Source organism: Dendrobates tinctorius, unplaced genomic scaffold (assembly GCF_039654945.1).
Source record: "Dendrobates tinctorius isolate UK_male_01 unplaced genomic scaffold, ASM3965494v1 ptg000092l, whole genome shotgun sequence".
In the NCBI taxonomy this organism is placed as follows: domain Eukaryota; kingdom Metazoa; phylum Chordata; class Amphibia; order Anura; family Dendrobatidae; genus Dendrobates; species Dendrobates tinctorius.
In genome coordinates, this window is record NW_027361760.1 from 10,776,403 (window position 1) to 10,803,246 (window position 26,844).

Sequence of the window (26,844 nt, forward strand, 5' to 3'; positions counted from 1 at the left end):
AGGAATAGGGTCACTGTTGCAGGTTGTAGGCCGAGCAGAAGCGAGGAGCTTGGAAACTTCTTCTTCTGAAACAGGCTCAAAGATGTCTAGTGAGCTTGAGGTGCGGCAGGGAAGGGGATCCAGGCACTGAGGAGATAGGGCTGAGATATCCTGATGGATGTGGTTGATTTTTTCTAGGAAATAAGTGGCCAGATCCTCACCGCTGAGGTTGGTGATGGGGGCCTGTACTTTAGGTTTCAGGAGGGAGTTTAAGGTTTCAAAAAGTCGTCTTGGGTTGTTGGATAGTGAGGTGATGAGGGTGGTGAAGTAGGATTGTTTAGCCAGATGAAGGGCAGAGTTATAGGTTTTGAGCATGAACTTATAGTGGATGAAGTCTTCTGCTAAGAGAGATTTTCTCCACTGCCGCTCTGCACACCTCGAGCAGCGCTGAAGAGAGCGTGTTTGCGTTGTGTGCCAGGGCTGCCGTTGTCTGTGTCGGGTCTTTCTGCGTATAGAAGGTGCTGCTTCATCTAGGGCATTCTTCAGTGTATTATTGAAGTGTGACAATGCTATGTCTGGACAGGAGAGGGTGGAGATGGGGGCTAAAGATGTGTGGAGATTGTCCCTAAGCTGTTGGGTATTAATGGTACGTGTATTCCGATAAGTGTGGTAAGTGGGGGTGTCCCGGGTGAGGAGACAATTCTTGACAGAGAAGGAAAGAAGGTTGTGGTCCGAGAGCGGGAGAGGTGAATTAGTAAAGTCGTGCAGCGAGCCGGGACGGGAGAAAACCAGGTCCAGACTATTCCCGTCCTCATGTGTAGGAGAATTAGTAAACTGTGAGAGGCCGAATGAAGAAGTTAAAGAAGATGAGAGGCAGACTGGGAGAGCGGATCATTGATGGGGATGTTAAAGTCTCCCATGATGAGTGTGGGGATGTCACAGGACAGAAAGTGAGTAAGCCAGGTGGTGAAGTGGTCTAGAAACTGGCGGGAGGAGCCTGGAGGGCGATAAACGACCGCCACTCGTAAGGAGAAGGGCTTAAAGAGTCTGACGGCGTGGACTTCAAAGGAAGGAAATGTAAGTGAGGGAACCGGGGGGATGACCTGGAAAGCACATTGTGATGAAAGGAGCAAACCAACACCTCCACCCTGTCTGTTCTCAGGTCTGGGGGTATGTGAAAATTTCAGCCCACCAAACGAGAGAGCGGCAGCAGCGGTGGTGTCTGAATGCTGGATCCAGGTTTCTGTAATAGCCAGAAGGTTAAGGGAATTAGAGAGAAAAAGATCGTGAATGTAAGTCAGTTTGTTACACACAGACCGTGCATTCCAGAGAGCACATTGGAAAGTGAGAGGAGAAGGAATGCACTGAATGTTAATAAGATTAGCAGGGTTTCTATATGCAGCTGGAGGAGAGTAACGTATGCTGGTGGAGGGAGGCCCAGGGTTGGGGGAGATGTCACCTGCAACTATTAAAAGGAGAAAAAACAGAAAAAGCAGGTGGTGGGATGATTTAATTAGATAATTATATACATCCATGTCATATTCATCTTTTTCTTCATTATTCTTTTCATAAACTACATTAATTAATAAAACTATATGGATGCTGGACAGGATGTAGCATAAGGCGTGCTGTCTATATAAATAGTTGGAAAGAGGGTAAGACTACTTGGATTGGTCATCTGACAGTCAGAACAAGTCTCACGATATTCTGCGTTGGACAGCTGGCACGTGTCAAGTCATCGGGAATGTATATGGAAGTATAAATGATGTTGCAACTGACACATCTTCCTGTGTAAATATTTGTTTTGCATAAAATTCAGCAATCTTGTTATATTCCTCTACTCATCCCTTTTTTCCTAACTTTCTCTGCCATCTTATAAAATGCTTCAGGGTCCTGTAAGACCTCATAATACCTGAGGCAGGGACACTGCTCTCTACTCATTAACACATTCTTCCATTCCTTCTTATCTAATGCTCCTCCCCTCGGGATCAGAGGGTTTCTTAACATACATTTTCTTTTCTCACTCCACTATGGGTCATATCTGTCTTATAGATATCGACTGACTGCTCCCACCCATTCTATCATCTGAATTCTGAATGCGTCTGAGGGACATGTGTGTGCATCTTGAGACAAATTCTCATGGGATTATAAACAGTTGGATATGTGACTGTAAAGGCTGTATGTACTCCTTATGTCCGAGTAAAGGGGTCTTCAGTGAACATAGTGATGTCTAGCTATCTTGAACACAGTAATATAGGGAATTAACCAACAACTAATCACCTGAGTATTTCACAAATCTTGTGTATCCAGAAACTGCTTAGTCTAAAAGTACCTAATAAATTGTCAAAATGTCTGTTTCCTCAAAACTTTCGCTCTAAAACATTTAAAAAAAAAACCATCTCACAGAGAAATGTAGTGACATTAATACAACATTAACTAAAAAGTAACAATGGATTTCGAATCTCACAGAAAAATCTGTACAAATCAAAGCAATTACCATTCAAGCAATTCTCTTTCTACCTGAACAAATTTTAACAACTAACCTTATAATTATAAGGTATGCAGTACAAAACCAGTTTAACCAATTCTCTAATTTCACGATATATATATACACACATAGAATGCATTCAAAAATTTTAACCACATGCTAGTACGCCTCCTGCCGGCAAATCATACACACTACAAAAGACAGAATGAATTTAAAACTGGCACTGACATCAAATACTGCGAATCCTTGACACCAAAACACTTCACAATTTACCTATCCATATGCCAGCCTGATTTGTAGAGATGAAAAATCTACACCTGGGCAACTATACTTTTTAGGGAGAGAGCAATCACTCAGTCACATCAACACGGTAATTGAAATTACCCTTTCACCCATTTAGAATAAAACCTATGCTGCAGCTAAAACACCATAATCTTAGATGATGTCCGGTGGGAAACCCGCAAGAAGTCACCAACCACTTAGAGGTTGGAAAATCACTAGTAATCAAGCCCCTACTCCCACTTGCCCACTGGGAGAGACACAGTTCAGACTTCTGCAATCATCGGTCAAGCTGAGAGCAGGACCAGAACTAGAGTGACAGTGAAATTGCTCAATACGTCTCCCTATCTTTTTTTTTTTTTTTTTTCTTTTTCTTTTCAGGCTGGCTGAGGTAACAATCACATACAGTGGGGCAAAAAAGTATTTAGTCAGTCAGCAATAGTGCAAGTTCCACCACTTAAAAAGATGAGAGGCGTCTGTAATTTACATCATAGGTAGACCTCAACTATGGGAGACAAACTGAGAAAAAAAAATCCAGAACATCACATTGTCTGTTTTTTTTTCATTTTATTTGCATATTATGGTGGAAAATAAGTATTTGGTCAGAAACAAGCAATCAAGATTTCTGGCTCTCACAGACCTGTAACTTCTTCTTTAAGAGTCTCCTCTTTCCTCCACTCATTACCTGTAGTAATGGCACCTGTTTAAACTTATCAGTATAAAAAGACACCTGTGCACACCCTCAAACAGTCTGACTCCAAACTCCACTATGGTGAAGACCAAAGAGCTGTCAAAGGACACCAGAAACAAAATTGTAGCCCTGCACCAGACTGGGAAGACTGAATCTGCAATAGCCAACCAGCTTGGAGTGAAGAAATCAACTGTGGGAGCAATAATTAGAAAATGGAAGACATACAAGACCACTGATAATCTCCCTCGATCTGGTGCTCCACGCAAAATCCCACCCCGTGGGGTCAGAATGATCACAAGAACGGTGAGCAAAAATCCCAGAACCACGCGGGGGGACCTAGTGAATGAACTGCAGAGAGCTGGGACCAATGTAACAAGGCCTACCATAAGTAACACACTACGCCACCATGGACTCAGATCCTGCAGTGCCAGACGTGTCCCACTGCTTAAGCCTTTACATGTCTGGGCCTGTCTGAAGTTTGCTAGAGAGCATTTGGATGATCCAGAGGAGTTTTGGGAGAATGTCCTATGGTCTGATGAAACCAAACTGGAACTGTTTGGTAGAAACACAACTTGTCGTGTTTGGAGGAAAAAGAATACTGAGTTGCATCCATCAAACACCATACCTACTGTAAAGCATGGTGGTGGACACATCATGCTTTGGGGCTGTTTCTCTGCAAAGGGGCCAGGACGACTGATCCGGGTACATGAAAGAATGAATGGGGCCATGTATCGTGAGATTTTGAGTGCAAACCTTCCATCAGCAAGGGCATTGCAGATGAAACGTGGCTGGGTCTTTCAACATGACAATGATCCAAAGCACACCGCCAGGGCAACGAAGGAGTGGCTTCGTAAGAAGCATTTCAAGGTCCTGGAGTGGCCTAGCCAGTCTCCAGATCTCAACCCTATAGAAAACCTTTGGAGGGAGTTGAAAGTCCGTGTTGCCAAGCGAAAAGCCAAAAACATCACTGCTCTAGAGGAGATCTGCATGGAGGAATGGGCCAACATACCAACAACAGTGTGTGGCAACCTTGTGAAGACTTACAGAAAACATTTGACCTCTGTCATTGCCAACAAAGGATATATCACAAAGTATTGAGATGAAATTTTGTTTCTGACCAAATTCTTATTTTCCACCATAATATGCAAAGAAAATGAAAAAAAAAACAGACAATGTGATTTTCTGGATTTTTTTTTTCTCAGTTTGTCTCCCATAGTTGAGGTCTACCTATGATGTAAATTACAGACGCCTCTCATCTTTTTAAGTGGTGGAACTTGCACTATTGCTGACTGACTAAATACTTTTTTGCCCCACTGTATGCAAACAACCAAAACAGCAAAGCAGAGTAGTAGCATTTTAGCGTGCGCTGCGCACTTTTGAAGGTGCGCCGGTGTGCGCCGAACGCAGCATGTTGCATTTCGGCGCACCTTCAAAAGTGCACAGCGCACGCAAAAATGCTACTAGCGCATGGCCAACGCACGGTCTGCGCACCCTATGCTAAAGATAGGGTGCGCAGATTGCACAAGTGCATGTGCAATAGAAGGCGGCGATGACAGGAAGGGGCGGGCAGGGAGCCGGCGGGGGCGGAGCTTAGCGGCGCCGTGCGCTGCGGGGAATATGCGCTAGTGTGAAACTAGCCTCACATCATGGGTTCTTTTCCAAATTACTGTTTACCCCAAATAGCAAATTAGTATTGATCTCATATGTCCTATATCCGCTACATAATCATTATGCACATAATTATTGTTTTCTAGCCTAGCCTAACCCAGTATCGAGGAGACTAGGTGGATACTGAAATACAGAAATAAGTCTTAGAAAATCAAAAATATCTTAAAGCTACATGATTCTTAAAGCTATATGATTCTAATATTTGAGCAGTGTCCATATAGTGGTATAACTTTTGATTCTTGTATATATTCATATGCCATATATTCTCCCCTTAACAGTGGTGAGCATCTTGAACTCAACAGGTGCATCACGGGATATGAAAACACTGGACTGTCAAAATAAAAAAAAAGTCACACAAAATGTTGCTTTAGCCCCAAATTTTTCATTTTCACAAGTGTGACAGGAGAAATTGGACTACTCAGTTTGTTGTACAATTTCTAGGTAGTATACCAATGCCCTATATTTAGGAGGGAAAACTACTGTTCAGGCACCCAGTATAGCCCCAAAAGAAAGGCGTGCTGTTTTGGGAAGCAGACTTTGCCAATATGTTTTGCGGATACTGTGCCACATTTGTAGAGCCCTTGGGTTGCCATGACAGCAGTAACCCCCTCAAATGACCACGTTTTAGAAACTACATCCCTCAAGGATTTCATCTAGGATGGGTGAACATATTGAACCCAGATGTTTCTCAAAAATTTTTAACATTGGGATGTGAAAATGAAAAATTGAGAGGTTTTCTTTTAAATTTTCACAAGAGTAGTGAGGAGCCACTGTCCTCCAATTATTTGTTTCAGATACACACAGGAGATATAGAACCCCATTGCACACCAATGCTGAGGGAAATATGGCGTGCAGAGTGATGATCGTTATTTTACATTAAACTTTTTTGCTTAGATTGGTTAGTAACTACTGACTGACTAATTTGAGCCAAAAGGTTTAAGAAACAGGTGATTGCCTAATCACCACATTCTTTTTGCTTCTTATGTTTATCGCCATTTGCCGTCACCAATTTTTTTTCAACTTTATTACTAAAGCACTGACTGGTCAGAATTGACCAGCGAATCGGAGCGATGGTCAATGTGGGGGTGGCCAAGCTCCCTTTTGACGATGGTCTGCTGTCAGAAATGGCAGCTATATTTACTCGGTCACTGTGCTATTGCAGCACTGCAAATGTATGGCAATTTGCGGGAACACGCTGCTGCGTCGTACATGTACGGTGGATATCGGAAGGGTGTTAAAGAGATGACTGATTGGGACATATATATGCCAAGCTCCCAAATGCTTCCTAGGTAAAATTGATTTTCTACTTCAGAGAAAATGCAAGCCGCACCGCACAACACCTGACCCTCTATGCTAGTGCTAGCAGTGTGACAATCGCTCACACCTTAAATGCTGCTAACCAGAAAAAGACAACCGGATGCCTATCTAAAAAATGCAGATAAAGCCAGTCCAGTCCAAGAGAAAACAGATGGCACTTAACGGTAAAACCCAATACTTTATTTCATCAATAAAACATGACTAACGGGAGCAGGAGTGTTGGAGACAACGGCCATTTCGCGCTGGGGTTGCTCTTCAATGGGTCACACCGTAGAAGCGCAACCCCAGCGTGAAACGGCCATCAACTCCAGCACTCCTGTTCTCCCGACAGTCATGTTTTATTGATGAAATAAAGTATTGGATTTTACCAGTAAGTGCCATCTATTTTCTCTTGGATTAAATTCTTTCTGACTCATAATTTTTTTCCTTTCTAAAGGTAATCCCACTTCCCAACCAAACATACAAAAATGTTGTTTAAAAGGCATCTGGCAGTAGGATCAACACTCATAAGCTGTCTCTATGGGCATGTAAATTATAGCAATCGGAAAAAAATGATACATTGACATCAGTAAACCAATGTTTTATAAGAAAAATGGGTATTTTTCTGCAATATGTAAATGATCAGTTGAAAACTATGAGCTGGACACTTATTTGCATGAGAATCTGCCTCCAGAGGTTATAAATAAAAGGGGAGTTACTAGTGTGACATGTAATGGCTGCTCTCACTGCAGAGCTGTGTGTGATCATAACTGTCACATCTGCAGGTTCCTCTCAGTGCTTCAGCTTCCATCTCACAGGCAGCCAGTGTTATAATACAGCAGAGCTGTGAGAGCTGCTAACTGTTTGTGACAAAGTTCAGTTCTCCTGTATTGGCGACTTGTCTCAGAATGGTAATTCACTTTTTGTTTTAAATGATCTCTGTAGGCAGATTCTCATGCACATCAGTATACAGCCCATAGTCTTAAACATCTTATTTACGTGTCAGAAAAATGTGGATTTCTCTGGAATAAGACATCGGATTAAATGTCAAGGTATCCCTTTATTTAGCTTTCTATGACCTATATGTCTATATAGACTGTTTAAGAGTGTTACAGAGTGTCAATGACCCTGTATTCAAGCTGTCGAAGCTGGCACAACTCCTGGAGTCACCATTTCTTGTTGTGGCTCTATATCCCCTTTAGTCCTCCGCCCAAGGTTGAGCTGGTGGGGTTGGACATGGTAGCATCTGAAACGTTCTATGTATGCCTCACCTATGGTCTACTGGGTTTGTCTACAGTCATGGCCAAAAGTTTTGAGAATGACACAAATATTAATTTTTACAAAGTCTACTGCTTCATTTTTTCTAATGGCAATTTGCATATACTCCAGAATGTTATAAAGAGTGATCAGCTTAACAGCAATTACTTGCAAAGTCAATATTTGCCTAGAAAATGAACTTTATCCCCCAAAACACATTTCAACATCATTGCAGCCCTGCCTTAAAAGGACCAGCTAACATCGTTTCAGTGATTGCTCCATTAACACAGGTGTGGGTGTTGATGAGGACAGGGCTGGAGATCAATCTGTCATTATTAAGTAGGAATGACACCACTGGACACTTTAAAAGGAGGCTGGTGCTTGGCATCATTGTTTCTCTTCTGTTAACCATGGTTATCTTTAAAGAAACACATGTAGTCATCATTGCACTGCACAAAAATGGCCTAACAGGGAAGAGTATCGCAGCTAGAAAGATTGCACCTCAGTCAACAATCTATCGCATCATCAAGAACTTCAAGGAGAGAGGTTCCCTTGTTGCCAAAAAGGCTCCAGGGCGCCCAAGAAAGACCAGCAAGCACCAGGACCGTCTCTTAAAAATGTTTCAGCTGTGGGATCGGGCTACCAGCAGTGCAGAGCTTGCTCAGGAATGGCAGCAGGCAGGTGTGAGTGCATCTGCATGCACTGTGAGGCGGAGACTCTTGGACAGACTGATATTCTGCAAGAGGTACAGGGAGTGGACTGCTGAGGACTGGGGTAAAGTCATTTTCTCTGATGAATCCCCTTTTCGATTGTTTCGGACATCTGAAAAACGGCTTATTCGGAGAAGACGAGGTGAGCGCTACCACCAGTCTTGTCTCATGCCAACTGTCAAGCATCCTGAAACCATTCATGTGTGGGGTTGCTTCTCAGCCAAGGGAATGGGCTCTCTCAGTCTTGCCTAAAAACACAGCCATGAAAAAAGAATGGTACCAGAATGTCCTCCGAGAGCAACTTCTCCCAACCGTCCAAGAGCAGTTTGGCGATCAACAATGCCTTTTTCAACATGATGGAGCACCTTGCCATAAAGCAAAGGTGATAACTAAATGGCTCAGGGAACAAAACAGAGATTTTGGGACCATGGCCTGGAAACTCCCCAGATCTTAATCCCATTGAGAACTTGTGGTCAATCATCAAGAGATAGGTGGACAAACAAAAACCTTCAAATTCAGACAAAATAAAAGCATTGATTTTGCAAGAATGGACTGCTATCAGTCAGGATTTGATGCAGAAGTTGATTGAGAGCATGCCAGGCAGAATTGCTGAGGTCCTGAAGAAGGGTCAACACTGCAAATATTGACTTGCTGCATTAACTCATTCTAACTGTCAATATAACCTTTTGGTACTCATAATATGGCTGCAATTATATTTCTGTATGTGATAAAAACATCTGACAAACACACATAAAAACCAGAGGCCAGCAGATCATGTGAAAATATAATATTTGTGTCATTCTCAAAACTTTTGGCCATGACTGTATATGCCTCCCTGGTGGTGGAGCTCTGATAACCATTCATTCCCTAGGAATGATGCTGATGATGTATCTGTGCCAACTGAACCTGATAACCATTTTTCTGAGACGGTAGATGTGTCCACAGGTACAAGTGAGCTCAGCCACGTCGCTCTGTGAAGTGAGACGGCTGAGAAACCCCTAGCAGGAGCAAGTGACGGTGCTCAAGGAAATGGGGAGGTGCATGGGAACCGTGAGGAAGTTGATGCCATGCAACTGACAAGTGCCACCGAGGAAGGTAACTGGCCCATAAGTAGCACTGCTCCTGAAGTGTTGGGGTGGATGGGGAGGTAGAGCCCATAGCAGCGCTGGCTAGTGGGTCTGTAGAAATCCCCGGGGAGACAGCATACATAGCCGCTGTCACACGCAGTCTGAGTGCCCGGATCGCAGGTAGCGCCCTGCCTTCTGGACCCTCTTCCGCTACAGGAGAGACTGATCCAGAGGTGAACCCAGAGCAGGTTCCAGAGGGTTCCAGTGAGGAAGGGACCCTGATGTCACTTCTGGCTGTCTCCAGCCAGGAGTTCCAGGCTGCTCTGCACTCAGATGCGAACCTTGAGAAATTGAGACACCTCGCCGAGACGCCCACCTCCGTGACTGATAAGGAGAGGGTGCTCTGGGAACGAGGAAGGTTGTACCGGGAGACAGTACCCAGAGAATCCCAAAAGGAGTGGTTGAGGGAAAGACAGCTGGTCGTCCCCTATCAGTTCAGGCTGACAGGTTTCCGCTTCTCCATCTCATCAGCCCTCTGCAGCCAATACTGATAGACGCAGTCATACACGGCATGTTTCTTCCGTGCCCACCTGCTCTCGGGGGTCCGCCTCCAGCCGCCTCTCCCCTCCATTGCTGATCAGTTGCAAGGGGCAAGGTCTCCTCTTTATCCGCTCCCACCAGGGGCAGACCCGGGCATACTGACAGGCAAGTTTTGGTGCCAAAGAGTGATGGCAATGCCCAAGAAGGACGCGGTTTTAATTGTTTACTTCATCATTTCCTGCCATTCTCACTGCCGCCATCTTGGTCACAGTGAAGGTGTTAGTTTTTTCCTCTCCAATCAGTCAAATTCAATGCGGTAGTCAAGTCCGATGTAAAAAAAATTAGTAGGCAAATTCAGTGTTTCTTCGTCAACAGCAACTTCTGGCTCCCTCTCCTGGTCATCTTCCAGTGGCACAGCAGTCACACATAGATTTTCATCATTTCTTTCAGTGGATTCTCCACATGGCAAGGCAACCGTATCCTGCCAAACTTCATCTCTCACAAGTTCATCAATTGCAGCATTCCCTCGCTACGCGGTGTTGACATCCTGCCGACTACACCAAGTGTAAGGAAGGGACAGGACTGTAGTCGTGATCTGTATTACTATACTGTGTCCAGCCCTTCCCCTACACCAAACAATACTCTTCTCCTTGGCATACCTGCATCTCCAGATAAAGCTTCATCCGGGCACTTCCCAGGCCATAACGGTCCCTCTTCTGGTTGACCACCATCAATGGAGACATAGTCCGAGACAGCTTTAGCACTTTCTTTACTTAGGATTTAGCACATTACATCCACAGTTGGTACATCATAACATTTGTTTGCTTCCTCATCATTCCCTTGCTTGCTGTCACTTCTATGCAGTACACGCCCGGACCATCTTAGACTGCTTCCCGGTTCCTTCCTGGCCTGATCTCGCTATAATGTCATTTCCTTCAGCCTGTTTCACCTTAGACACAAATTCATCAGTCACTATGTTTGGTGGCCCCTGGTGAAGCATCCAGCCCGTCTGTACTGATTTCGTCGAAGTTCCAACTCCCTTCATCTCATTCCAGCCAACTTCTGCCCTAAAAGCATTGGTCCAGGTGATAAGACACCACATCTTTCCTTTCCTATTCTGGTCCACTGCTAAGACACGCAGTGGCCATGGGTAACGTGGGCTATAACGACTTAACGCTACGTGGCTGCCAAGCTATCCGGGCCTATAGCCCTTGTGGACACTTGGGCGCCCTGGCCCCGTTTGACTAAACTACTCTTCAGCACTAACCTTAACTCCCAGCAGCCCCTCCTACAATTAACCCTCTATGAACATCCTACAAGGCCCCACTTGTGTGCGCCCACCTAGTGGCCCGCAACATAGTTACATCTACCCAGTCTATGGGGAACTATGTACTAAGAGTGCCTTCCTCTAATGTCCTAAGAAGGATGCACTAGCTTACCCTAACTATACATAGACAAGAGACAATAATATCATACAATACACAATGGTAACACGTACATGTGGCAACACTATTAACCCCTTCCTGACATCAGATGTACTATCCTGTCGATGGGACCCGGGCCCCTATGCCCATGGACGTATAGTACATCTAGCACGATCAGCGGCGCTCACGTGGTGAGCGCCGCTTATCGCGGCTGGGTGTCAGCTGATTATCACAGCTGACACCCGGCACAATGTGTCAGGGGCGGTCACAGACCGCCCCCGACATGTTAACCCCTTGCACACCACGATCAAACATGATCGCGGTGTACCGGGGGTTAAAGGGAAGCATCGGCAGGGAGGGAGCTCCCTCCGTGCTTCCCTGAGCCCCCCAAGGCAGTGCAATGTGCAGCGCTGCTGCTGGGGGCTCCTTCCCTGCAGGCCCCCGAATCCAAGATGGCAACGGGGGCCTGCAGGGAGCCGGCTTCCTCAGTGCCTGCAAAGCGCAGGCATGAGGAAGTCTGCACACTGCCTGTGACACAGTGCTGATCTGTCACAGTGATCTGTGATGTGACAGATCAGCCATCTGTCACAGGACAGTGATGACCCACCTGGGACTATGTAATAAAGTGTAAAAATAATTTTCAAAAAAATCGCCAAATAAATTAGGAAAAAAAAAAATTCCCTCAATAAATCCATTTTTTGGAAATAAAAAAACCCAAAAGTACACATATTAAGTATCGCCGCATCCGTAACGACCTGCCCTATAAAACGGTCCCATTAGTTAACCCCTTTAGCGAACCTCTTAAAAAATAAAAAACGAAGCAAAAAATAATGATTTGTTATCATACCGCCAAACAAAAAGTGCAATAACGCGCGATCAAAAAGACGCATTTATATCCATGGTACCGCTGAAAACGTCATCTTATCCCGCAAAAAAACAAGCCGCCATACAGCATCATCAGCGAAAAAATAGTTATAGCTCGCAGAATAAAGCGATGCAAAAATAATTATTTTTTATATAATAGTTTTCATTGCATAAAACCGACAAAACATAAAAAAGACCCAAATGAGGTATCGCTGTATCCGTACTGACCCAAAGAATAAAACCGATTTATCAATTTTACCGCACGCGGAATGGTGTAAACGCACCCCCCCAAAAGAAATTCATGAAACCCTGGTTTTTGTTCATTCTGCGTCCCAAAAATTGGAATAAAAAGCGATCAAAAAATGTCACATGCCCGAAAATGGTACCAATAAAAACATAAACTCGTCCCGCAAAAAATAAGACCTCACATGACTCGGTGGGTCAAAATACAGAAAAATTATAGCTCTCAATATGTGGTGGTGCAAAAACTATTTTTACAATAAAAAGCGTCTTTTAGCGTATGACAGCTGCCAAACATAAAAACCGCCATAAATAGTAAATCAAACCCCCCATTATCACCCCCTTAGTTAGGGAAAAATAATAAAATTAAAAGAAAATGTATTTATTTCCATTTTCCCATTAGGGTTAGGGCCAGGGTTAGGGCTAGGGTTATGGTTATGGCTGAGATTAGGGTTAGGGGTGTGTTGGCATTAGGGTTGGAGTTAGAATTGAGGGTTTCCACTGTTTGGGCACATCAGGTGCTCTCCAAATGCAACATGGCGTCTGATCTCAATTCCAGCCAATTCTGAGTTGAAATAGTCAAATGGTGCTCCTTCCCTTCCAAGCTCTGCCATGCGCCCAAACAGTGTTTTACCCTCACATGTAGGGTATCAGCCTACTCAGGACAAATTGCAAAACAACTTTTGGGGTCCAATTTCTTCTGTTACCGTTAGGAAAAGAAAAAATTGGGGGCAAAAATATAATTTTTGTGGAAAAAAAGAATTTTTTTTATTTTCACGCCCGGGCGTTATAAACTTCTGTGAAGCACTTGGGGGTTCAAAGTGCTAGGGTATCAGTGTACTCAGGACAAATTGGACAACAACTTTTGGGGTCCAATTTCTCCTGTTACCCTTGGGAAAATTAAAAAATTGGGGACTAATTGATCATGTTTGTGGAAAAAAATACGATTTTTTTATTTTCATGCCCGGGCATTATAAACTTCTGTGAAGCCCTTGGGGATTCAAAATGCTAACCATACATCTAGATAAGTTCCTTAGGGGGTCTAGTTTCCAAAATGGGGTCATTTGTGGGGGGGGGTTCCTCTGTTTAGGTACATTAGGGGCTCTCCAAAGGCAACATGACACCCCCAGACCATTCCATCAAAGTCTGCATTCCAAAACATCACTACTTCCCTTCCGAGCCCCGACGTGTGCCCATACAGTAGTTTTCTCCCACATATGGGGTGTCAGCGTACTCAGGACAAAATGGACAACAACTTTTGGGGTTCAATTTCTCCTGTTACCCTTGGGAAAATAAAAAAATTGGGGACTAAAAGATCATGTTTGTGGAAAAAATATGAATTTTTTTATTTTCACGCCCGGGCGTTATAAACTTCTGTGAAGCACTGGAGGGGTCAAAGTGCTCACCACACATCTAGATAAGTTCCTTGGGGGGTCTAGTTTCCAAAATGGTGTCATTTGTGGGGGGGTTTCCACTGTTTTGGTACATCAGGGGTTTTCCAATCGCGACATGGTGTCCGATCTCAATTCCAGCCAAAAACGTCAAATGGCGCTGCTTCCCTTCCGAGCTCTGCCATGTGCCCAAATAGTGGTTTACCCCCACATGTGGGTTATCAGCGTATTCAGGACAAATTGCACAATAACTTTTAGGGTCCTGTTACCCTTGGGAAAATAAAAATTGGGGGTGAAAAGATCATTTTTGTGGAAAAAATGATTTTTTAATTGTACCGCTGTACGTTATAAACTTCTGTGAAGCCCTTGTGGGTTCAAAGTTCTCACCACATATCTAGATAAGTTCCTTGGGGGGGTCTAGTTTCCAAAACGGGGTCACTTGTGGGGGGTTTCCACTGTTTAGGTACATCAGGGGCTCTCCAAACGTGACATGGTGTCCGATCTGAATTCCAGGCAATTTTGCATTGAAAAAGTCAAACGGCGCTCCTTCCCTTCTGAGCTCTGCCATGCGCCGAAATAGTGGTTCCCCCACATATCAGGTATCAGCGTACTCAGGACAAATTGCACAATAACTTTTGCAGTCCAATTTCTCCTGTTACCCTTGGTAAAATAAAAAAAAATTGAACCTGAAGTATTTTTTTTGTAAAAAAAAGTTAGATGTTCATTTTTTTTAAATATTCAATAAATTCCTGTGATGCACCTAAAGGGTTAATAAACTTCTTGAATGTGGTTTTCAGCACCTTAAGGGGTGTAGTTTTTAGAATGGTGTCACTTTTGGGGACTTTCTATCATATAGACCCCTCAAAGTGGCTTCAAATGTGATGTGGTCCGTAAAAATAAAATGGTGTTGCAAAAATGAGAAATCGCTGGTCAATTTTTAACCCTTATGGCTTCCTAACAAAAAGAATTTTGGTTCCAAAATTGTGCTGATGTAAAGTAAACATGTGGGAAATGTTAATTATCAAGTTTTTTGTGTGCTGTATCTCTGTGATTTAAGGGCATAAAAATTCAAAGTTGGAAAATTGCAAAATTTTCAAAATTTTCGCCAAATTTCCGTTTTTTTTCACAAATAAACGCAAGTTATTTGAATGAAATTTTACCACTAACATGAAGTACAATATGTCACGAGAAATCATTTTCAGAATTACCGGGATCCATGGAAGCGTTTCAGAGTTATTACCTCATAAAGGGACAGTGGTCAGAATTGTAAAAATTGGCCCGGTCATGAACGTGCAAACCACCCTTGGGGGTGAAGGGGTTAAAGACTGGTGTTAATTCATATTTCTATGTAGCAGTACCGCAAACTTTAATCAGAAACATTATAATACAGAAATATATATACATAGTAACGTGGGAGAAACAAATCTGAAGATGGAAACAAGAAAACATCACATTTCACTTCCTTACAATGGCGCCTACGCGATGTCGGAATTGAGCAGGCGCCGGCATGTATACACACCAGGATGCTAGATGTGATACTACAGGGGTCATATGAGAAACTTTTTTTTTCTTTTTTTTTAAATATGTGGAGGAGCAAATGATTAAATGAGAGTGTAGGACAATAGCCGTAAGAACAGCTGAAGGAGGAGAAGGATACGCGGGAGGGGAGTCACACCAGTGATTAGGTCGCCATCCCAGCCGATGGAGGAGGGGAGCATGCAGGGACGCCGATGCTACATGGTCACTGTTTCCCTGTACACTGGCACTGTATACCAAGCTCCTGTGTATAATGTCACTGGTGATCACTGTATTCCCTGTATACTGACAATGTATACAGTGTATAAAATCACTGGTGAGTCCATGTATTACCTGTACACTGACAGTATATACGGTATACTCTACATATAGAGCTCCTGTGTATAATGGCACTTATGGTAAAATTAGGATTTTCTCTAAAAACCCTCCGTGACTGCATCACAAGAGGAGGATGTCACCCCACCCTAATAGAGACAGGAAACACAGAGAGGTAAAATAGTGCCTCCCACACCATCTCTCCAGTGTTTTTCCTGTCCCTATTGGAATGAAGTGGTTATACTTGCTGTGCTCTGTGGCTGCTGGCAGAGGGGTGTGTTCTTGTGGCACACCACGTTTCATATATATTCGTCTTACAGGTACATTTGCCTTCATTATTGCACCTTTTTTGATTTCAGTGTGAGGCATTCACTTTTGCCATATATTTGCCCTTATTATTGAACAATTCCTTGTACACAGTGTTGTGTGTTTACTGTCGCTATACTATTGCACCTCATTAGCGCTTTGTGTGTATTTTTTCATTTTTTAGTGTTATAGGCAATCTACCTGTTTTTACTAATTAAGCCTATCTTTTTATTATGGGTTTCCATGATTTTAATATCTCAACATTGAGCTGATTTTTATACTCATGGTATCATATGTGTAATTATTTAAGGTTATGTGCCTTTTTATCATATTATGCTCATTTTGTGTTTTTTGTGCCATTATCTAATAAAGATTATTTGAAAGTCATTGTTTTTATAGTATCATTTTATTTTTCTTATTAATTATACATTTTTTCCCACTGACTCCTGCTCGTTTCCATCTCCGCCATCCTCAGTGGTTTTTTGTTTTGATTATTATCTGGATGATATGCCATCTAATTTTTAAGAGGGGGTATAATAGTTTATGGCACATTTATATATATTTATTTACACAGCACCATTGATTCCATGGTGCTGTACATGAGAATGGATTATATACAAATTACAGATAACACAGTAAACAAACTAACAATGACAGACTGATACAGAGGGGGGAGGACCATGCCCCTCTGGGCCTACACTCTACAGGATGGTGGGGAAGGAGACAGTAGGTTGGGGGGCTGCAGCAGTTCCGGTGTTGGTTGAGGTGATATCTGCGGTAGTGGTGAGGAGGTAGCGGGGTAATTCCAGGAAAATATGACATGTCTGAGTGTTTTGGGGGGTGTCAGAAACTGCTTCCTCGGTTTCTGATGGGCGTACCGGCTGCAAAACGCTGCTGTGCGTAGACCCAATCCTACTGATTCTGAACATACATTTCCCTCGTCTCTATGATCACCGTTTGCCAACAAATTCGACCTGGAATGGACAAAGGAAATCTTAGTGGGAAACTACATTCCTTACTAGAGCTGGCAGACCATGATCTCACATTACACAGAGATTGTTTACCTGAAGAGAGGGGGCGAGTGGACATTCCACATCAGGGACAGGGAGCAGGAGCTCACAGAGAGAAAGGAAAGGGGGGTGTCACAGCAGTGTGCCTGCACGTGAAGCTCAGTGTTCTTACAATGCACAAACCAAATGTGCTATATATTATAATTTTAATATTATAAATGATGGTATTATGTCCTCTTGTCTAATTTTTTGGCTGCTGACAGAGACCTGTATTAGTCAGGCAGCGGAAAACGATTACAATGCTTTTCCTCTCCATGCTGCTTCTGTTTTCCGGACACAGGACTGTTCTGTCCTTTCTGCGCCTCCGGGTAAAGTTGGATGGTCCCAGGCTTGGCCAGGCAGCGTCACTTCCAGTTGTGTTCCATGCTGGAACACATAATTGATATTGTAGCCCGTGCACAGGAAGGTGGTGCAGCAGCTGCTTAGCTGTTAGTGATTGAAAGGAACCCACTTGTATTCACAATTGGACCAGAGGGAGGAGTCCCATCTGGTGGGATGAAGGCGCCCTGAGTCTGGGCACTTGTATATAAAGTGGAGAAAATAAGTATTTCATACACTGCCTATTTTGCAAGTTTTCCCATCTACAAAAAAGAGAGAGGTCTGTAATTTTTATGGTAGGTACACTACAACCTTAAAAAGGAAAAAAACAGAAAATCACGTATGATTTTTACATGATCCAATAAGTATTTTATATAATAGAAAAACAGAACTTAATTTTTGGTACAGAAACCTTGTTTGCAATTACAGAGGTCAGACATTTCCTTAAGTTCTTGTCCGAGTTTGCACACACTGCATCAGGGATTTTGACCCTCTCCTTCATACAGATCTTCTCCAGATCTTTCAGGTTTCAGGGCTGTTGCTGGGTAGCATTGAGTTTTAGCTCCCTACAATGATTTTCTATTACCTTCAGTTCTGGAGTCTGATTAAACCACTCCAGGACCTTGAGATGCTCCTTACGGAGCCACATCTTAGTTGCCCTGGCTATGTGTTTCAGGTCATTGTCAAGCTGGAAGACCTAGCCATGACCTAACTTCAATGTTCTTACTGAGGGAAGGAGGTTGGCCAAAATCTCGTGATATAGGACCCCATCCAAATACGTTGCAGTCATCCTGTCCACTTTGTAGAAATGCACCGCCAAAGTAAGATGTTTTCCCCACCATGCTTCACGGTTGGGACAGTGTGCTTGGAGTTTTACTCATCCTGTCATGGGTTTACTGCAACAGAGAGGGGCCAAAAGAATGCAGTGTCTGATTTCTCCTACTCCTGCACTGATTAGAATCACTTCACCTACATATTAAATGGTGCAGGTTTCTTTTAGCAGTTGTAGAGCAGCGGGGTTGATGCAGTTTGTACAGACTGAGGGCAGATTCAGGAGTTAAGGCAAGTAGTGACACATCCTTCTTCCTCCACCAAACATGACGAGTGGAGCTGATACAAAAAAGTTCTATTTTGGTCTATTCTGACCATGTTACCTTCTCCTATGCCTCCTCTAGATCATCCAGATGGTCATTGGCAAACATGAAATGGGCCTGGACATGTGCTTGCATGACAGGGAGACCTTCCATGCCCTGCAGAATTTTAATCCATGACGGTATAGTGTGTTACTAATGGTAATGTTTAAGACTGTGGTCCCAGCTCTCTTCAGGTCATTGACCAGGTCCTCCCATGTAGTTCTGGGCTAATTCCTGACCTTTCTTAGAATCATCTTTACCCCACAAGGTGAGACCAAACTCAGTGAGAGGGCCCGACACAAGAAGAAGCCATGCAGTGACCACAGTGAGGATGGCGGCTGTGGGGACGCATTTGAGTTACCCTGTATCTAGGGAGCTAAGATAGGGCTCATACTGTATATGGAGAGGCTACGTGGGGGATCATACTGTATCTAGGACGCTATTTGAGGGCTCATGGTGTATATTCAGAGCTATATGGATGCTCATACTTTATATAGGTGGCTAGGTGAGAGCTAATTTTGTATATAGGGAGCTATATGAGGGCTCATGCTGGATATAAAAAGGCTATGTGAGGCTCATACAGTATATAGGGATGCTATGTAGGGGCTTATACTCATAGTGTTTATAGATAAATATATTTTAAGGTTCATACTGTATACAGGGGCGATGTGAGGACTCATGTTGCTTAAAGGGGCTGTGTGGAGGCTCATCCTCTATATGAAGAGCTATGTGGTGACTCCTCCTGTATATAGTGAGCTTTATATAGGGGGCTATGTGTGTTAGACACCAAGATTCTCCCTCTGCACAGGAGGAATCCCAAGCCCTGTCTTCTCCTGCGCTCTCCCATCCAGTCTTGACCGCAGTAGAGCCTCCTCAACAGAGACGTTGGTCTCAGCATCTTGCTCAGACTTTAGCAGTGCGTTTGGTTGCTGCTGCCTCTCCAGGTTCAGCTATAGCAACCATAGCAACCAGCATTAGACAGCGGCGAGCAGACGTTCCTGGGACAAAGGTCCTGGATTTGCCCTTCTGAGCGTGCCCGTGAGACGACCTCTCATTGGTGGTCATCAGTCCGCTTCTCAGGTCCCCAAGCGAGTCCAAATTGGTCCACTAGCAAGGTCCTGGCAGACTGGGATCTATAAAGGGACCTCACAGCCGCACGGCCGTGCGCTAGTATAGACCATGTGCTGTGAGTTGTATGCATGTACGCTTGTCTCTGGTGACTGACTCAATATGATTCCCTACCCTTGGTATGCATGTGTTGCTAAGTCCCGCCAGCTAGTGCTTAGGCTGATAGTGCAGGTAGGAGGCAGTCAGTGCCTAGTGTCAGTGCCAAGTACTAGCGTCGCTTGTGCGATGCCGTGCGCATTGTGGGTCCGTTAAGACTGTAGCTCCTGCGTTCTAGGAGCTGAGCCTTGAGACCTCACTCGCACCATATCTGCTGAGCCCAGGGACATTCAACAAGGAAGAGCGTTCCTTTACGTTGTTGCTGTGGCTCTGTGAAGCAACAGAGTCTGCCGCTGTTCACACCGGGTGACATTTAACACGCGTGTTTTCGGTGCTCAACCGCCATCTTGTTCTGCCAATGCTTAGCAGCAGGTTCCATCTCTGCATGTATTTTATTTGGTGCGTTCTGCCAACCCTAACAATATGAGGGCTCATCCTATGCATAGGGAGCTATGTGGCTCTCATACTGTATATGAGGAGCTACGAGAAGGCTCATGCCTTATATAGGGGGCCATGTGAAGGCTCATACTGTACACAGGAAGCTACATGGAGGCTCATATTGTATATAGGTGGTAATGTGTGGGCTCATTATGTATATAAGGAACTAAGTGAGGGCTCATAAAGTATATATGAGCTATGTGAAGTGATTCCCTACTAAAATTTAAGAAGGGACTGGATGCCTTTCTTGGAAAGTATAATATTACAGGGTATATACACTAGTTTCCTTAATATTGCGTTGATCCAGGGAGCTAGTCTGATTGCTGTATGTGGAGTCGGGAAGGAATTTTTTTCCCCAATGTGAAGCTTACTGTTGCCACATGGGTTTTTTTGCCTTCCTCTGAATCAACATGTTAGGGCAAGTTAGGATAGGATATGGGTTGAACTAGATGGACTTAAAGTCTCCCTTTAACCTTAATAACTATGTTACTATGTTACTATACTGTATCTAAGGCGGCTGTGAGGGCTCATCCTGTATATAAAGAGGCTATGTGCCTACTGTATCTAGGGAGGCTGTGAGAGCTCATCCTGTATAAAGAGGGGCTATGAGGAGGCTCATACTGTATCTAGGGTGCTATGTGAGGGCTCACATTGTATTTAGTGGGTATCAAGAATACACAGCCAGGGGTATCACGCAGATTGACCCGCTGTTACCTTTTTCATCAGGGAATGCAACTCCACTGCCTCCAATCATCAGGACAATTGCGCAATTGTTTGGAGAGTGATGGACAAAACTGTGTCTGCTTCCACTACTCAACCAGTTATTAGGGAAATCACATTCCAACGTATTGCAATATACAGTGCCTTGCGAAAGTATTCGACTCCCTGGAACTTTTCAACCTTTTCCCACATATCATGCTTCAAACATAAAGATACCAAATGTACATTTTTGGTGAAGAATCAACAAGTGGAACACAACTGTGAAGTTGAATGAAATTTTAACCATCAATTTTAACCGTCTTCTCTGTCCCTGCTGAAGAAAAGCAGGCCCAAACCATGATGCTGCCACCACCTTGTTTGACAGTGGGGATGGTGTGTTCAGGGTGATGAGCCGTGTTTCCTTTATGCCAAACATATCGTTTGGCATTCTTGTCAAAAAGTTTGATTTTGGTTTCATCTGACCAGAGCACCTTCTTCCACATGTTTGGTGTGTCTCCCATGTGGCTTGTTGCAAACTTTAAACTACACTTTTTATGGTTATATTCTTATTGCCACTCTTCCATAAAGGCCAGATTTGTGCAGTGTATGACTGATTGTTGTCCTATGGACAGACTGTCCCACCTCAGCTGTAGATCTCTGCAGTTCATCCAGAGTGACCATGGGCCTCTTGGCTGCATCTATGATCAGTCTTCTCCTTGTTTGAGATGAAAATTTAGAGGGATGACCGGGTCTTGATAGATTTGCAGTATTATGATACTGCTTCCATTTCAATATAATCGATTGCACAGTGCTCCTTGGGATGTTTAAAGTTATGGAAATCATTTTGTATTCAAATCCGGCTTTAAACTTCTCCAGAACAGTATCACAGACCTGCCTGTTGTGTTCCTTGGTCTTCATGATGCTCTCTGTGCTTCAAACAGAACCCTTAGACTATCACAGAGCAGGTGCATTTATATGGAGACTTCATTACACACAGGTGGATTATATTTATCATCATTAGTCATTTAGGACAACATTGGATCATTCAGAGATCCACAAAGAACTTCTGGAATGAGTTTGCTGCACTGAAAGTAAAGGGGCTGAATAATATTGCACACCCCACTTTTCAGTTTTTGAATTTCCATAAAAATTTTAAATAACCAATAAATTTTGTTCAACTTCACAATTGTTTTCCACTTGTTGATTCTTCACCAAAAATTTACATTTAGTATCTTTGTTTGAAGCATGATATGTGGGAAAAGGTTGAAAAGTTCCAGGGAGCCGAATACTTTTGCAAGGCACTGTATGTATATACTCCATTTTGATCACTGCATTGGTGTCCTTGAGCCCCAGAGTAATAGTGTCACCCACAGTAACCGGTTTCAAATTTTTTAGGGCCTTCCCAACTGCCCCACGACAAAACAGAACTGCTGCAGTAGGCCCATAGGCTTCAGATGTGTTAGTCCTCTTCTGTGTCTCTGAGCAGATGATGCTGATGTGGCCAGTTTGGTAACAGGTACAGCCCCAGCAGGAGCCCGAAGCAGGCCGGGTGCTGGAAGCTGGGGTGTTGGGTGTCGGCTTATTTATTTTCCAGCTGGTGATTGCAGACTTCCACAACTTGGGTGCATGGTTGACCTCATAGTTGTCAGCAATCTGTTTGGCCTTGATGGCCTCCATTGGCTCTCAATCTATTACGAACTGTTGCACCCACACATAGCGAATGTCATTGGTTTTCTGCGACATAAAGGGGCCAGAAGTCCGCAGAGTCTGATTTCATGTATTCCTGCACTGATTAGAAGCACTTCATATTCAATGGTGCAGATTTCTGTTATCAGTGCAGGGGTTAAACTGTACTTTTTAGATTCTCTGAAACTTTCCTCCTGCTTGGATGATCTCAGCTGTTCAGTATTGGCCACTCTACTCACATATACAGGTGCATCCCACAAAATTAGAATATCATCAAACAGTTAATTTATTTAACTTCTTCAATACAAAAAGTGAATATCATATATATAGTCATTACAAGTGTTTATTTCTGTTGATGTTGATGATTATGACTTACAGCCAATGAAAACCCAAAAGTAATTCTCAGTAAATTAGAATAGTTTATAACACCATCTTGAAAAAAATTATTTTAAAATCCAAAATGTTGGTGTGCTTAAAGGGAATCTGTCGCCCCATTTTAGCCCTATAAGCTGCGGCCACCGCCATCGGGCTTATCTGCAGCATTCTGTAATGCTGTAGATAAGCCCCCGATGAAATCTGAAAGATAAGGGGGCGGTGGGTGTCACGGTCCTGCGCATCCCATCTGCATATGATGATGTCCTCCTCCTTGCTTCTCCCTCGGCTCATGCGCAGGCGTACTTTGTTGAGGGAGGGCAGAGTAAAGTACTGCAGTGCACAGATGCCGCGAAAGGTCAGAGGTTAAATATCCCTTACACACACCACATGGAAAGAAACCTGGTTTACCTGAATTTTTAATCATTTTCTTCTTATAGTCACTAGATATATAGTGACTATGCACCAAAATATCTTTCAAGTTTCTAGATCTTTTAGCTACAAAAGCGGGAGCCGAAGGGAGTAATTTCTTCAAGATAGGATCAACGAGAAGTGTATTGACAGATTCTTCTTGTTCTTTAGATGGCCCATAAAGCAATTGGTCTCTATTAGCCTTAGAAGCTCTTAGATATCCCCGTTTGATCGATTTATTGCTATAACCAACAAGAAGAATCTGTCAATACAAATACTGTGCGTTTTATATCAACGTTTAATAATCAATGGAAAAATTTGACAGATATTGTACGGAAACATTGGCATACACTTCTCGTTGATCCTATCTTGAAGAACTTACTCCCTTCGGCTCCCGCTTTTGTAGCTAAAAGATCTAGAAACTTGAAAGATATTTTGGTGCATAGTCACTATATATCTAGTGACTATAAGAAGAAAATGATTAAAAATTCAGGTAAACCAGGTTTCTTTCCATGTGGTGTATGTAAGGGATGTTTAAATATGACTAGAAGTAACTCCTTTTCTACTCAGGATGGATCCAGAATTTTTGAGATTAGGAAACACATTACTTGTTCATCACATGGTGTCATCTATTATGCTCAATGTCCATGTGGTAGGATACATGTTGGTCTTACCACACGTGAACTTAAAAAAAGAGTACGAGAACATGTGAGAGACATTGAAAAGGCAGCTAATGTTGAAGATGATTCCAGTCTCAAAACTTTGCCCAGACATTTTAGATGCTATCATCAATGTAATGCTAGTGGGTTGGTAGTCAAGGGAATTGATTTACTCACGTTGGACATCAGAGGTGGGGATCTAAGTAGGATTTTGGCCCAAAAAGAAAGTCAATGGATCTATCGGTTGGGTACTATGAGTCCATTAGGCCTTAATGAAAGCCTGGGATTTGCCTCTTTTTTGTGATATTTTTTGCTTTATGATTTCTCTATGCAGGTCCGCTAGTGGTATTTTTTATGGGTGGGTTGGTGTTTTTATGTTATATTCATTTATTTTGTTTGTTTTATTTAGATCATGTCGCTTCCATCATTTCATATCCTTGTGAATCCTGTCGTGTATATTTCCTCATTTTCATCTGGAGAGTTGTTGGGATATTTCTCTACACTGATGGATATATCTTCAATCAAGATACCTTTCAATGCGTCTCTTATGTTTGCAGTTTCATATGCTGTTATATTTTTGTAAGGTCGCATGAAATGGTTATTTATCCATTGTTATGTATTTTGATGGATTCTTTTGTAATGATACATATTTATCCCCCTCTTTTGTTGTTATATATTGAGAAATTTGTGCAGATATATACTGCATTTTGTTATATTGAGGGAATTGTGCAGATATACACTTGCTTTTTGTCATTTCAGTTCGGATCTGAGCATGCTTAGATAATAGGGATGTATTATTAAATAGGATTAACTGGGTTAACCTTCACTGTAAATGGTATAAATTCAGATCTTTATGATTGTAGTTAGGATTTGAGCATGCTTAGATAACAGATATATTGTTGGATATGATTAATTGGGATTAGAGGATTCTATGTACGTGTCATGAATATTATATTATTATGTAATACCCAGCATATGAATGTCTGGAATATCAATAGGTTTGGATGAATGTAAGGTATTTTATCCCTGAGATTGTTTACTATTGCATTTGAGCATGCCTTGAGCATTGTACTATATCTTCAACAAGTGTATCTTTTGATTGATATGTATAGATATTTATATATTTGGGAAAATATTGGACATGTTTCTTCTTTTCTTTTTCTCTTTTTTAGATTTTTTGTATTTCAATTTGGATATTTTTATTGATGGAAGGGATTCTTTCATAAGCGCCTGTGTCATTAGGCACTTGCATTTTTTGCACTCTTGCTCAGCGTGTTGAGCTATTTATATTATTTTTCTTCACTATATTTATATTTATGTATTATTAATATATATTGTTTTAGATATATTAGTCACTTGTTCACTGTATAACACCAGTATTTAGATTAAATTATTCATTATGCACTTTTTTCAATTTTTTCTATTTTTCCAAGATATTTATACACCATCGTCACGGGATCATTGATCTCTCTCCTGATGGTGCGCTTGTGCAGTTGTGTCATGCCGCTCATTTCCATGAGTGCTCTCAGCCGTGTATCCTGGGCTTTGCCCATGATGCCGGTGAGCGCGTCACTGGAAGTGACATTTGGCGGCGGTGTCCAACAGCGCATGCGCCGCTTGTCATCAGGCAGAGTCCTCACCTTATCATGCACTTCCTTTCACTTTCAAATTTGTATGGCGCTTAATGATTGGCTATCAGCGGTATTTAAACATAGCCAGCCTGTCATTGGGACACGCCCCCGGAAGAAGCTTAATGCGAAACGCGCGTTGGGGTGGAGGAGGCTGCGGTGCCCATTGCTCACTGTATCTACCTCATTCAGGTATTGTCACTCTGTTTTTTATATATAATTCCTAGTCACATTGGAGCGGTTTACCCATTAGGAGGGTTTAGGGGACTTAGACTGGCCAGTCATGTTGCCGCTACATCTCTATGGGCATATGATATGTAATTCATGACCTGCTTTGAAATCTAGTAACTATTTCGTTTCTGCTATTTTCTACTATTTTTGGTATAATATGGATATAGGGAGCTAGATTGGCAGATCATGTTACCGCCATATGTGACTTTATATAATTTGTCATTTTGTGATTTTTGTGGTTTTGAATTTAAACTACCTGTAATTATTTGGGCATACTGTGCCTTCTTTTGGGCAGTTTTTAGTGATTTGTAGTTTTAATTGTATCTAATAAATATGATATTTTAATAATTTTTTCTGGATCTCTTTAATTCATTTCGGCAAGGGTTATATGTAAGTCCGGAATATTTTTGTGCTTATATGTATCTTGAAAGTGCCAGAGCTTAGTAATTATTTAAGGACAACATTGATATATTTACTGTCTACAGGAAGAGTTTATCCCACAGCCCACAATGGAGAGGTGGCTGGAAATAGCTGACCAATATTACAACATCTGTCAGTTTCCTAATTGCCTGGGTGCAGTTGACGGCAAGCACATCAGGATCAGAAAACTAACTTTATCGGGATCCGAATTTTTTAACTATAAAAAATATTTTTCGATGGTCCTGATGGCCATTGCAGATGCCAAGTACAAATTCATTGCGGTGGATATTGGGGGCCTATGGCCGCTCCAATGACCCCCAGTTTTTAAACTGTCAGCAATGGGACATAATTTCTATGGAAACATTCCAATTTCCACCTTCAAGACCGCTACCTCAAACTTCTGGGCCACCACTGCCATTTGTATGCGTTGGGGATGAAGCTTTCCAACTGTCGGAACACCTGCTCAAGCCATACGCAAGCAGAGACTTGACGCCAATCAAAAGA

General features: G+C 42.7%; 1 protein-coding gene across 4 annotated transcripts in view; it reads left to right on the forward strand.

Annotated features, from left to right (window-relative positions):
• The window catches only part of LONP1 (lon peptidase 1, mitochondrial), a 571,467-nt gene extending 545,197 nt beyond the window's left edge, over positions 1-26,270 (forward strand). For all 4 annotated transcript variants that reach the window (XM_073586323.1, XM_073586320.1, XM_073586322.1 and 1 more), the window contains one exon: positions 24,471-26,270. In XM_073586323.1, the coding sequence (XP_073442424.1) occupies positions 24,471-24,644 (174 nt within the window). In that variant the 3' untranslated portion in view covers positions 24,645-26,270. The remainder of the gene's footprint in view (positions 1-24,470) is intronic.
• The last annotated feature ends 574 nt before the right edge of the window (positions 26,271-26,844 follow it).